Here is a 15,095-nt window from a genome sequence, read left to right on the forward strand (position 1 = left end):
CGATTTTATTCTGCTGATTTATGAACAATTTTCTAATAATGAAAAGAGACAAATTTAAAAAAAGCTACATTTCTTTGCACAACTAACACTCACACAAATATGGTCTATGCACATGATAAGATGTGACATTTATTATATTCTTTCCAAGAGCCTGGCTTGGCAAAATCAAATAAAACACTCAAAAACTTGAAAACAGCACTAAAAGAATAAACCAAACTAATCAGAAATTATCTTAATAACGGAAATGTGTTAAACTTACACTAATGTGAAGACACCATTTATTATACTTAAGCACAATAAGGAAACAACTTCAGGGGCGCAGATCCCATGCATCTGTACGCCACTGTGTGATAGCTAACAGTCTCTCCATGGCGATCGCTAATTCCCCACCTCGCAATTTGAAATGAAAGAAGGGAGGCTGCACTACTGAGCCTCTCTCAAAGCACAGCACCATGGCTACTCACCAGAACATGGCCGAGTGAATAGATGAAAAGCCAAGCATGTCGAGAGCTGATGTCAGTGACAGCTACACTGAAGCCTCTGTCTACATTTTTAGCTTTTTTCCCTGCCAGAAAGGCCCTTTGTCCTGTCTGTGTACTTATTTTATTTGAGTTTCACGTATGCTTTCATTAATGACTCTGAGCTCCTGTTAGTTTCACATATAGCATGTGTTTAGTGTCCAGACATAATGCTAATTTAATGGCAATTCCTGTTTGTAATTATGCTATTGTGTAGAATATGATTTGTAGTGGGTTAAGGCTTCCTGTGCACCATCAGTTTCTCAACAGGAAACAATGCCAGAGTGCACCGTTTTCAGTGTTTCATATTTTTCTTACTTTTGAGATACTGTACTACCTTGCTAAGACAACCTGTTGAGCCCTGATCTTCAAGCAGCTCTGTGAAATATCTTGAGGGCGATGCCTGATTAAGGGCTCTTGAGCAACAGCTGAGGCTGTTTAAGTGTACAGGATTGAGTATTGCTCACAGGCTGCCTGTAGGTATTGATGTTTATATCCATTTTAGGTTGTTCAGTCCACTGAATAGAAGAAACACCTTCTGAAAAAACATCCAAAGCCTGAAACATGCATCTTTTTATTTGTATTTTCTTTTATGAGACTTTATATTTGTATTCTTTTTGTATCGCACACAGATAAGCAAAACAGGGGAAGGGGGGGGGACAAAAGGATTAAACATTATTCAAGCACTACATGCAATTTTTTTTGTTTGACTCAATGGTGAAAATGAAAATTCAAATGCTAGAATAATTTGAAAATGTTGTGCAGTAGTTTTAGTAAAAGGACAAGCGTGAATCAGTGGGTTGTTATGGGTTCTTTCATGCTTTTTACCCTTCTCCCTTGCTACAAGGTAAACAAGCAAACACAAAGCTAACAGGCTGGTCCCTGGAGAACTGCCTGCATACAAAGTGATGATAAGTGTCAGCAATGATTTCAGAAGGGTTCGTGTTCAGATCCCACCCCTCCTTCACAATCCCTGGGAGCGCCTTTGAGCTACACTGCCGTGCAGCACCGTGCCGCATGCTGTGTTACACTCACCTCGGGGGAAGCGAAGAAAAGAATAACAGGAGTTTACATTTTAGCAAATATTGGTGCTGAGGGAAAGGAACAAGAGTTGAAACTTCAAAAAGCACCTGAAAATTAGCAGCAAAATGGATTCGATTAATGATAGAGAAAAATTATTTGACTTGGCTGTACTTTTAAAAACTTTCACCAAAGTAATACATCTTTTATGTAGTCTGCAATTTTGGACTGAGTGTGTGGAGCCAAACGCTGGACTCTTCTGTCTTCTTCTTTTGCAAACAGAGCTGGAAATGTTGCAAATCAAACAGTGCACTGAAAAGACCACATACTGCGCTTGACCCCCGACCCTGCTTGCATACTTTGTGGCCTGTCTGCTTTGTCCTTCTTGTCCATGGCATTTACCGGAAACAAACTGCTACGGATGGCTTCCTCGAGATTAAATGTTGACTCTCCCCAAGACTGATAATTTACCTTAGGTTTGTTCCTGACAGCAGGAGATGGTGAATAAACACAGTAGGCTCCATAAGAGGGGTGACATATGCATGCTTAGGCCTGAGGACGCAGCCACTGCAATCATCATGGCCTCAGTGCTGAATCCATCAGCAGGCTGATGGATTCCATTAATAAAAGACCTTTGGTGTTATATCCTCTCTTAAGCTTATACTCCGTCAGCACCACCGAAATAATATTGACCTAATCATTCTCTACCCTTGAGTGCTGAAATACCATTGTTATTTATACCGTAATGAGATGTTGACATTTACAGATAAATTGAAAGACGAGTTTCATTATTGTCTACTCAACTACACTTATCTCTCTCTCTCTCTCTCTCTCTCTCTCTCTCTCTCTCTATATATATATATATATATATATATATATATATATATATATATATTAAAGTGCTGAAAAACATTTTTCTCTGTTGCTGCAAGGGAAAGTACAGTAACTGTACTTTTTCTGGTCTTGAGCTCTGGGTCAGGTGCGGTAAGGATATTAAAAGTTTTGTAGCATCAAAGAAGTTCTGGCGAACCATCAGACGGCTCTAGAAGGTAGAGGCCAGGCCTTTGCCCTGACTTTTTTCATCATTGATAGTTAGCTGCTGATCTCAGCTGGGGATCATACAAGGGAAGAATTCCTCAACCTACATGTCACGTTATCTAAGAGGAAGATATGCCGGGAAACTATTTTTGAAGCTTACTCATTTCTCTGGTGGAGTTTATGAAACTAGTAAAGAAGCACCGCAGGGGAATTTTGCTAAGCATGGAGAAAATTTCCTCAGGGATGCAAAGTGCTCTAGCTGTTTTCTGGCTGTCATTGGGAATGTGCATTTTCAGTATCACTTTAAGGTCAGGCTCCTGGAGGAAACAGACCAGTCTGACAAGGATGCTGACAAGGAGATTTCACGTGATGTATCTCAGATTGAGGAGGAGCAGAAGTTGATCAGGTCATTTCTACCAAAAGTCACTGCAAGGAGTTTCTCTTTGGAGTTTGCACAGCCACTTTGTGAGAGATTTATATTGGTGTTCACTACATTTTTGGAGGTATTGCTGAATCTGCAACAAGCAGCTGTAAAGCTATTTAAATAAAGATTTAGTTCAATTTTATCTTTAAAACGAGGACAAAAGCTATGTCTTACGTCCAATTGGACAACAAGGTCTTAAAGGATACCAGTGTTCTGACATGAGCAGCAAATCTGAAACCTGCTATAGGTCTCTAGGAATTGATTAACACTGAAATAGAAATAGACGATGTTGAATAGTCCTTTTCTTGCACATATAAACAGTATTTTAAATTTACTTTGATAGAGTTTTACCTGACATGAGATGTTTATGTCCAGGTTTCATTAACAGCAAATGGTGTACTTTTCAGTACCTGAAGATAAAACTGAAGCAAAAGAGACCTGCAAGTAAGCAACAGCTGAAGTTGGCTGCAGTAAAGACCTGGCAGGAGGAAACCAGCATTTAGTGATGTTGACAGCCTGCAAATGATTTCATCCAAATATCAAAAACAATCCTTGTATTTGAAATTATGTTAGTTCCTTCATATTATTTTGAGCCTCTAATGGAGGACAGCATAAAGAATGATGTGAAAATTGCTGTGGACTCTTAATAAAATACTTTTTTTTTCACCCCCTTAAATTAAACACTCAAGTCTGCACTTCAATCACATCTTGGTTGCTTGATTTAAAAGCACTCTGCCAGTGTACAGAAACAAAATTTCACTGTCCATATACTTTTAGACCTAACTGTAGAAGGAGAAGGTCAGCACAGTAAAACGTGATGATGTGGTATATTGCCAAGAAGTCAAGTGAACAGCTGTTCTATCTCATGTCACAATTTTGAGCACGACTTTTGATATTCTGTCATTTCAATACGGCTTTGGCTCTGGCTGTAAGAATCCAAAGTTTACTTCTTCCAAGAAAACCAACTCTACAGTATCAAGAAACACACTTTTCTGATATATCCTGTAGCTCTGAAAGTAAATCTGATGTTATAGAAATACCATCAAGGTTGTCTGATCATATGCTACAAATTAGGGTATGGAGTTTAAATGAAGTGAGCATTTCAAAGGGCAGAGACATTAATGAAAGATACAGGACAGCTACATTAAGAGCTCTTGTGTTTTCAAAGCTTGAGTCCTTCGATTTTATATAAGTGCAGTACTCGCTGACTAAAGCAGCAGTTTATCTTGCAATCATTGCCATTGTGTACCTAATACTTTTCAGAAGCTGTTTGTCTCCAGTCTTTTGCAGAGAAAGGAAGCTGGACCAAAAACACAGACAGACAAAACCCAGACGTAGCTGATATTATTGTTCTCAAGATTTAGGTTGAGACTTGAAGTGCGTTCATTACTGCCACAACTTTTTCGTATACACTTTTAAACACTGAATATCAAGAATCAGATGTTCTGTCATGTCAAAGATGATGAAGTAAAGGCAGAAATATCCACTGTCCTAAATACTTATAGCAAAAAAGGTCAGTCTGCCCGTTACTAAACTCCAACTAACTACTGCCTTCCCCTAAAACACACATCAGTGCTGTGTGGATGTGGAGTGGATGTCCATCACGCAGCTCTAACTTCAAACGGGATTTTTCAGGACTGGTTACTTGTCCTGATAATTTGAATTTCTTTCTCCAGAAGTGTTTAAGGAATATTTTGTTGGAGTTGTACTTTGAGAAAGGGTCTTTAAGTCATCTTTAAAGTCTCGACTTGCTCTTCGGAGATTAAAACGCTGTCATAAGCAGAATGTTGCCGCGGTAACTACAAAGGTACCTTGATAAAACATGTAGTTTGTCTATCTTCTCTGTAAAGGTGTACAGTATTCTGTCTATGCAACGTCACAACAAGTCCTATTAATACCCATTCTAGCTACTCCACCAATCAAACTTTCTTTTAGCCCACATGCTGTGAGGTGAACAACGGTTTGATTTAAAAGTATCGTCCTCAATGTTTGGTGCACGACTAGATTTAAAGACGGATGGTTTGTATGATCATTAAACAGGACGGATCTGACAGCACGACTCTTGGTACATGACCTCAGCTCTTGCTATTTATCCTCAGAAGACATAATCCTGTCAAATCCTTTTTGCTAGTGGATAAACTTAAAGCCACACTTTGTATGCTTTAAATGGCAACAAGAGGAACCTGCAAACGTGATCTAAGGTTGAACATCCAGATGTCTCGTCACCAATTCCAGTTAGAACAGTCACGTCTATAAAATCATCTGTCTTTGTTTTATGTCAAAAAGGAAAAAAGATATAAAGAAGTGCATAATGGAAACCCTGAGTCCTAATTTCACTCCATATAACTTTAACACGCTGTTGTTTTTGCACTGGAATTCTGGCATCTCTTCACCTGACATACAGAAAAAGGGATTCGATTGGAGCGTCACAATTCCCCGTGCAGTTTCGTGAACCACGTTTAGAGAGCTTTGTATATGTCTTTGGCAAAAAAAAATGAGATGATTAATGTTTCCAGTGGAGCCATTCATCTCAGCCCTAATGACAGATTTTTGGTCAGAAAATGTGTGAAAAACACGAATCCATTTGGTGCATCATTGTTGTTTTATTGATTCAACACACATTAAATGAACACATTTTGTAACCACTGTAGTACATTTTTGATGTCAGATGAGCTTGTTATTGCTGGGGTTTTAATGGAAAATTGCTAGTTTTGTTTGTAATGACCATTACATTAGTTAGGAAGTCACACTGTCATTACAGTAAAAGGCAGCGTTTCATTTCATTCCATTATTTGCAGCAGAATGCAAATCATGGTGGGATTTGGTACCATAATTCATGCATAAATGGTGCATGTTTTGATCTTTTGATCTGATTTGAATGTTTATCCAATAAACATGATGTGTTTGCTTGCGCTGTTTGTACATATTTGTAGCAACATGACAGTGAATATTTGTACGGATTAAATACTGAATGTTTTAAAGACATTTTATAGCTGCATTTGTTGTTTGCAAAGTCTAATAGAGGAGCATATTATGTGATTTCCGCTTTTTAATTTTCTTTGAACATAATTAAGAATCCCAGACATGTCTAAAAATGTACACGGTATATATTTATTTCCCTTCTCTACATATTATAAAGTGCGTCTCTGAATGAGCGCTCTGTGATGTCAAAAGGGACAAGAACCAGTCTTCACTTGTGGCTTAGAGACTCAGCCTTTTAAATACCAAACGACCAGCAGCAGCCTGCCTCTCTTACTCTAACTTTAGCGATGTCTCGGCCACAAGCAAAGCAAGCTATATGTTCTGTTGTTGGCTACAAGGACAAAAACAAGAGTTTCCATACACTTGCAGCATCCGAGGAACTGAAAACCCAGTAGATTTGTTTTAGGATTTAAAGGCAGCGTATCAAATCTACAGGAAAATCATTAGTATTTGTATGTTGTGTGGCTAAAGTTATCATTAGCTTTGACAGTAAGCCCAGATTTATGTGATAATAAAAGCAGTGACCAGAGGCAAACAGACGAATGTTTAGACTGATTTAAAACCATTAAAGAACTGGGAGTGATTTACTGTGCTTTCATGTCGCTCGCTGTTTGAACCTCAGTGCAACCTAAGCTCTGTTTGGTTCTCTCCTATTATCTGTGTTCACTGCACAGCTGTATTTAAATAAATAAATAAAAAACGAAATTAAAAAACTGCTATCTACATTTCCACTTTTTCTGTTCCTGGTGCCAAACAATGTAATGAGTATGAAATTGTGATTGACATGCTGCACATTAACTACATGTTAACCACCAATTAACTTTCAAGCCACTTTTCAAGCTGTCAGTCTGCACTGGAACAATGATGATTTTAAAGCCATGATGTAATCTGACAAAATCTCTTCGCACAAAGGGTTAAAGGCGGTGGCTGTGTTGTGATTCTGGCTATTTTTACTCTTTAAAGGATCAAACGAGGAGAACATTAGAAGCAATACTGTATCACTGTCTGTGTTAGCTGCCCTTTGATCAAATGTGTCTCCTGCTGCTATTAACTGCTATTTACTGGAGGTGGTTTGCATTTGAAACTATGGAAAGGGGAATGGGACATTTGTAAAAGGGCACAAGAACAAGGGAGTTTTAGAAAAGCTTAAAAGAAGAATGTTTCTTTTTTAGGGAAATAAAATACTCGCATTATCTTGCTAAAAATGGAGAATGAAGCATCATCCTCACTTGTTTAATAATTATTTAATGCAAGATTTTATGTATCCTTTAAACCAGAAGCGCTCACATCATTCTTCAGTCCAGCATCACCACTCAAACGTTTACAGTCTGGTGTGGCTGCATTTAAACTCCGGTTCTTTTTCCTTTCGACAGCTACACTCAGATGTGGACAAAGGAGATGGCAAGGTGAAGTACGTGCTCTCTGGTGAGGGTGCCACCTCCATCTTCACCATTGATGAGAACACGGGAGACATCCATGCCACAAAGCGGCTTGATCGAGAGGCTCAGGCTTACTACACCCTTCAAGCTCAAGCTGTAGACCGACTCACCAATTTGCCTGTGGAACCCAGATCTGAATTTGTGGTCAAAGTCCAGGACATCAATGACAATGAGCCCAAGTTTCCTGATGGACCATACCTGGCAGGAGTACCGGAGATGTCACCCTTAGGTAAGTTACTCTAGTTCTTTTACACATAATCGATTGAAGGTTAATAACCAAAGTGTTAAAAGTGATATAACATTGTAAGTAAGAATTGTAAAGTAAGTTAAAAGTGGTCACCTATTAATGCAGTACACAGTGCTTTTCTTTGTGAACAGTGTGATAGTTTCGGTTCTCCATGAAGACCCACAAGAGCTAATTATCTGTACACCTGTGTGGAGTCTATGAAAAATTCACATCATGTGGAAAAGAAAAACCTGTATATTGGATGAACTATTATTCGTCCCTGCACTGGCATAACCAAACAAGTCATTTCCCCCCCTCTCCGCGCACTCTTCAAGTCTCTCTCTCTTACTCTTGCTTTCTCTTTGACTTGTCCTTGCTCCAACATCTGCCTTTGATAATTTTCCACCTCACTGAATTCGTCTTCATCTCTCCCAGTGTTTAGGTCGTGAGGGGTGGGTGGAGGGGGGGATTTGGAACGTGTGCAATATTAATTTGAGTCCAGCATGTTCAGTTTGTAAGACTGACTACATACTAATCATACTGAATATAATTTAACCAGTATGAAGCCCTTCTTGCTCATGGGCTCCACATCAAATGAGATCCAGGTTAAATTACCTTGATTTGGGAATACCTTGGCCACAGCGCACTGGTCTGTTGGCTTCTTTCTCCTTTTCTGCTGTGATCCTGACGAATAAGGTCATGCATGCCTCGCTGTTCATTTTTTAAAGCTTCAAAAAGCAGGATGATGCACGAAGACTAAGAAACTAAAACCATTTCTCTTAGGCCACTCAGTAAAGCTTGCCTTTATTTTTATATATTCCATAGGTATCATGTAGCGCTAATACCAGCAGGTTTTAGCATAAACAAAATTTTAACTTGATGATTGCACAAGAGAAAAAGTCAACTCATCACAAACGGTTATATGTAGAACCTGACAGTCATGATATCATGTTAATTAATCAGTGAAAACATTTTGATTAAAACCAAAAATGAAAAGACTCATCAATCCATCAGCATAAATCTTCTGGGAACCAAGGATCTCTGTACTAATCTGTGTCGCACATTAAGACAATTTTTGCTGATTTGTGACGCATCAGAGAGTAACCACTGCTGATATCACCGATCCTTCTGGGATTTAGGAATGTCCTGATCAGGTTTTATTGAAATACAACTAATAACTAGTGATGCTAGAAGCACAAGATTTTAAAAGCTAGAAAAAGGCTGCACATACTATCAAGCCCCCTCCCCACTCCCGATCCATTACCTTTTTCTTCTTGAGTGCTGACTTTTTTCCAGTCCTGTACATTTACAAGTCGAATAGTAATTGAGAATTGACTCCCTTGAATCCCATGGGAATACCCCAGAATTCCTGTAACCTCCACAGGATATCTGAAAAAAAGTGTGTTTCTACAGGACAGCTGACCAACTACAGTAGTCTGTAGATTAACAGACCAGCATTGGTATATCTAAAGCAAGCACAGGTAAAAACATTATACTGCACAATAATACCTCTCCTAAGGACTCAATTGATATTCTATTGATCACATTAGCATTTATTGCAACAGGTATTCCTTTTATCTGTTTAAAAAACACTCCTTGAGGGTGCTATCATATCAGCCCCTGTCTGTAAGCTGTGTGGTCAAGATTTCCTTCAAGGTTTCAGACAGGTCCTGCTCAGGTTCAAAATGCAAGTAAATGCAAATGAGTGGCAACAACATCCTGAGGCCATTCATCTTAGCAGGTGTGTTAGGAATGCAGTAAGAAAAAGTGACCTCCATATATCTAATGTCTAGAGCATGTCTGGTTTATACTGACCTAAAATTAAAAAAAACAATAAAATAAATAACAATAAATAAAATTAATATTTGGGATATTTAGGATTTAGAATATTTTTAGAGCTTGTTTTATTTCAGATATTCACATATTCACATATGCCAAAGCAGACCTCTAGGCTTAGAAATGTTGATGAGTGACTCATGTTTGAAAGCTAACTCGGGCAAACTTAAGGTCTGAATCAGGCTTGAAGGCCATAGGCATTTTTTCCACAAATTGGACTCAGAGTTCATTGCAGCCAGTACCTCCCAGTACCTTCCTGCTGAACATTTCTCTGAAAAACATCTGATCCTGATGAATACATTTCTGCCCAGCCATTACTTTTGCAATTCACTGTGGCAACACGGCATGCTTAGCAGCACAGTCACCCTTAACTTCCTCCAGCTTCACCTAGGGGTTCCCAAGGCACTCCAAGGCATGCTGGGAGCTGTGGTCTAATCACAAGTGAGCTGTGAGTGCTGGGATGGAGACAGAAATGAACCTGGGCGTCAGATGACTGAAAAGGTGACCTGAGCTTTTCAGTTGATTAAAAATTACAAACACAAAGTTTGACATGATTTTATGCCTAAAGTGTAAAAAGTCATTTTATGTCAAATTAATTACACAATCTACACAACCTGCTTGAGAATGTGTTGGCCAAAGACTATCAACTTTTTTTCAGTCAGTAAATTAAATGCAAAATTTGTAATAAAACACCATAAACCCATTTTAGTGTCATTGCTACCAAAAGGGTAATATGGAGTGGCGGTTTGTGACCTTTTTTCCCAGAGAAAATTGAGGAAATTCTGTACATAATTAAAAAGAGTGAGCATCACACACTGGGTAGCATCACTGAAACGCTGTCAAGGCTGTAAGTAGGAGTGTTATTGTGCAAGCTGTAACTGCAGGCAGGTGGGCGAGAAAGCTCTGGGTTTGAATGCATTGTTTTTTAATATGTAGTGGACATGTTTCAGTTAAAACATGGGGTTAGATGGTTCATTAAATCTGCAATGAATTGTGCTTTTGGCCACTCAGGGGCACTTTTTACACTGATATGATTGGATACTTATACACTGCTATACTGCTTTATGTCTGTTATCAGCTTGTGCTAGCATTTGTGCACAGTCGTTTTTAGAGTGTTTTCTTTTCTTTTTTTCTCTTTTTGGAAGTTCACAGTGTACAAATTATGCAATGAAAACTCTGAGAATGAAGCACAGCAGTGAGCTTGTGGGCCAGATAAGCAAAATAATGAGCTGAAAGAAGCTAAACAGGAACATGGAGCTGTGGGGAGCTCTGGTGATAGCACTTTGTGGATTTATCACTTGGTTCGAGAACCCTTTCCCGTATGCTTTGCTGTATGTGATTGATATGTGGATGGAGATTTTTATAGTTTTTACCTCGAGCAGTACATAGACAGCTGAGCAAACTCATTGCTGGTTAGGATCACCTCAGTGCTTCAAACGTGCTTGTTGCCATGCAAATGTAAATTAGAAAAAAAAAAAACAAAGGCTATTTCCAGAGTGTTCAAAGTCAAAATGGAAATTTCAGAAGGCATACAGTGGCACCGGGAGCCGTTCCAAGGGAGGCTCTGCTTTGCTTACAGCACAGGCACAGAGATCTCCGAAGGATTACACAGCTGACTGTCAATGGGGGGGTACAGAGCACAGGCTTAAGGAACCAGAGGATTAGAGTACGAGGGCTTTGAGTCTCGTGCCCAACCGGTGATAACAGCAACTTACTAGAAGGATGTATTCACACCAGAATCGGTGAACTGCACGTTCCACCCGAGCACTTTATTTACTCTGCCAGTTCCTGTAAAGGTCTTCATCACGAGTTGCGAGAACAACAGGAGAATAATGCTTTGCCTCCCTTTTGTAAATATCTGCTCAAAGCAATTATCAATGCAGTAAAGAACGGGAAAGGGCGAAGCACCTCCTGTCTTCAATAATTCCTTTATAGATGTCTTTAAATCATTAATGGTCACAGCTTTGCACCCTTGATGAATGGGTTCAATTTAGAGGAAATCATGAATTTAATTAATTAAAGTAATTAGAAGCAGTGCTCGTCCATGCACAGTGTGACCCTGTGGCCTGAGGATCTCTCAGGGCTTTTGTCTTAATCATGGCTGGGATGTCAAATAAAAGACAAGAGAGCTTGAGGACAGTTGGAGGTGTGACAATCGTGAGGCCTGGCTCTCTCCCGCTGCACAGCGAAAGGCCAAAAGAGCCGTTTGAGGGCTCATTACAAGCATAGAGAATGTAATGTCACCCCAAGGCCACAGCTCTTGAATTTACTACTCACCAGTCCTATATCCAGCTGTCACAGTTCCTGCCGAATTCACGAGAGCAGAGATCATGGATGGAATAGTCATTTTAATTCTTGAAATGAAAAAGGTGCTGCGGTTTAGGGAAAGTTGATTTTTTTTCTTTCTTCTTTTTGTCACTGCAAGTGGAAGTGCTTAATTGCGTGGTAAAAATATTCACTGAGGTACACACGCTTAATCTTTGTTAACTACAATGCAGCATATCTGTCATAACTGTTTTTACAAAGCTCTTAATGTTCACTTTTACTTGACAGTGACAATGTGTAAATTCGACACTATGATAATTATTTAACCAAGAAGTGTATCACATTATTTTTTTTGTTCTCTCCAGCAACACATATTAGGCAGGCAAAATATTAGAAACACCTCTGAATATAACACAGTCTCGTAAAATATAATAAAACAGTGATGAAAACTGGACACAATGAAAATATGGTGGATATTATGATAGTACAGCTGTAGAGGGAATGTAGGGAATGTATTTGCTTCCTAACAATGTTAAAACATGCATAGAAATCAGCAGGCACTCGGTAACTTTCTTTTAAAGTCTTGTAACTCATTTTTGCTTTTGTAGTTAGGAATAAATGTGAACTCAACTCTAATCAATAGTCCCTGCTCATCTGAAACAGTGGGGAGCAGGTGTGAATGTGCATGAATACAATCAACTTAATCAACTGCGGCAGCTTTGAGTACTCATGGAGGCATTGCAGAACGACTGGGCTTTAATGAAACATTTTAATATTGATTCTTCTAATATCCTGTATGTACTTCCACATCGCACAATTGTTTCTGATGGGTTTTTTTCACCTTTTCGCTTTAAATAAAAGTATATTTATATTCCTAAGACGGTCCTTCATTTGTACTAATGCAAAAGTTCCAACACACGTTTTGGGTCACTGTCAAACCTTTGCATTGTGTGCTTGCAGTCGGAAAGTGGATATTGCACTTGACAGTTGCTTGCAACCTGTACACGCAAGTGTCTGAAGAATATTGGTCTCCGCTCCAGATTAAGCACGCCGCATTTATTTTCATTACTGGCAGATGACAGTTGCTCGCCGAGAATACGGAATTGATTAGGAAACTTGTTTTGTACACAGCTGCAGGGGATAAATAACAAGGGTGAAGATCTGATCCATCACGTCGATGAAGATGGACAAATATTGAAAGGACACTGACAGGGGAAATTGAGTAGCAGACGACAGCCTGGTGGAGCTGAAAGAATCTGTTAAAATTTTTGGGGTGTTCATCAGTTTTTTTTCTCTTTCTCTCTGACATCCAGCTCACCCAGATGATATTACCTTTCATGCTGACAATATTGTTAGAACAGGACTCGCAGGGCAAACAAGCTGTGGAAAACATCTGAAAAAAAGAGGAAACTTTAAAAGTGCTCCATGCGAGTCCATATTGAAAGTTAATTTACGGCGGCGTCCACCACACCCTCTGTGAAGTGTTTTTAACTATCATCCTGTAATAAAGATTCAGACGTTGCCTGAGTTCTCTTTCATACAGTCATCCTTTGACCTTGGTGTTTTAAACTACCTGTAATATAACCTGTCATGACTAAGAGGTGATGATATAATCTAGGTGTCCTTCTACAACCAGCCTGGTGATAACTTCTCCAGCTTCACCAAGCTTTTTTTTTTTTTTTTACTGTTATATTGTTCACATCCAGGGCCAGAGCCTGTTAATTCAGCTTTATGGCCAGAATGGGGGACTCTAATCTTCAATTTCCGTGATCACTTCATTCTGTAAAAGCCTGTAAAATACATCTCATGTTAGAAAGTGAGATTTTTATTAGGATGTTTGCTTCAAAGTAAAATATCACCAACTTGTAAGACAGCACTTTCTGTTTGCTACAATACAGGCTTTGCCAGATATGTTCAGCTAGCCATTAAAGTGAAATATTCAAGCATTCATGTGACAAACTGAAAAAAAGCTACACTTGTGGAGAACGGTGTTTTTTCAAGGTTATTTTAACAATTTCTATTCTTGATGATTTCACCACTGCCAAGTGTGAGACTGCTGTAGGCGTCAGCTTTAAGACCAACACTGACGTATAGTCTAACAGCGAAAAATAGCCTGAACCGTAAAGGTTGTTTTTGGTCATTTCACAATTTATTAAATGCCTTTTCCTCTCCATTATCAAATGGATATCAATTTTTCAGCATAAAATGACTTTGCCTGAAAAAAAACCCAAACCTGCACCCATTTAATGAGCCCAGTTGGAACAACAGGGTTCATTTATACCATAATGAATGACCTATTGAAATTGATTGGCACTGATTGTCGCTGATTATGTTTTCTCTGAGAAATCTTCAGATACTTTTCTGCTTTACCTCCCGAGCCACGGCTGTCAGCTCAAGTCACATCAACCTCGTTCAGTGGGCACATTTAAAGAAAAGTGCACAAGGAGCCGTGTGCGATGTCTTCTCGTTTGCCTTAGAGGAAGTGTGGGAGAGGACAATACTGTACTGCACGCAGAAACAACAGTTGTCAGTTGTCAGCAGAGTTCACAGTTGAGTTTGAAAACAAATGTCCTTCTTGTAGGATGAACGGAAGTTTGGGGATTTGAGGAGGGCGAATTCTGGGCTCTGTTACAAAGTGAGGCTTTATGTCTGGGTGTTTATAACTTTATCTGCAAAACTCCACTGGATAATGTAAGGTTTTTTGTTGTTTTTTTTAGAATCACAGTGAGAAAATGCAACTTTTATAACACGCAGAGTTAAGATTCTCTACCCATATCAAACTTTAGCTACAGTTTTTACACAAAGTGAATGCAATAGGATTCACAACAATAAAAAAATAACAAGAAAACTCGTAAATATTGCACATGACTGTGAATAAATTGTGGGGTTATTGTGCAGGAGTATAATCACAAATTGCATATGCATGCTGCAGCATGTAGGCCTAAGCACAGATGTACAAAGTCAGTCAAATTTCAAATGAGAAGTGTAACTTATTTTTTGTATAACTTTTGGCAATTGCTTTGCTCAAACCTGGGGATTTACAGATAAACAAGCATCTGTTACTCAACATTCGAGTCTTAGCCAAACAGGTTCACATAATGCTGATTGAGCCTGTCAGCTACAGGTTAATCTCTCTGTATTTCACTGTATGTCAGAGCTTTAAATCTCAGGCATGAAATTTCTGCGCTGACATAGCGATAGCCACCATGCAACAAGGTCACCTCTCGCATGTGTCCTCTAGGCAGACTGCAAAGTAGTATATTAAGAACAACTTCATGTCCATTATGTCCACAACCGGTCTTGAATGGAGCATAGGAATTTGACATAAATCCTCCAGAAATTGTTGT

General features: G+C 39.0%; 1 protein-coding gene across 1 annotated transcript in view; it reads left to right on the forward strand.

Moving 5' to 3' along the window:
• The window catches only part of LOC146701753 (cadherin-7-like), a 120,542-nt gene that overhangs the window by 37,452 nt on the left and 67,995 nt on the right, over window positions 1-15,095 (forward strand). The window contains exon 3 of the mRNA XM_085468083.1: window positions 7,356-7,650. Within this exon, the coding sequence (XP_085324209.1) occupies window positions 7,356-7,650 (295 nt within the window). The remainder of the gene's footprint in view (window positions 1-7,355; window positions 7,651-15,095) is intronic.

Source organism: Copadichromis virginalis, linkage group LG9 (genome assembly GCF_057382275.1).
Source record: "Copadichromis virginalis isolate Kocher_CV1m ecotype Utaka linkage group LG9, C_Virginalis_male_GT1.1, whole genome shotgun sequence".
Classification (NCBI taxonomy): domain Eukaryota; kingdom Metazoa; phylum Chordata; class Actinopteri; order Cichliformes; family Cichlidae; genus Copadichromis; species Copadichromis virginalis.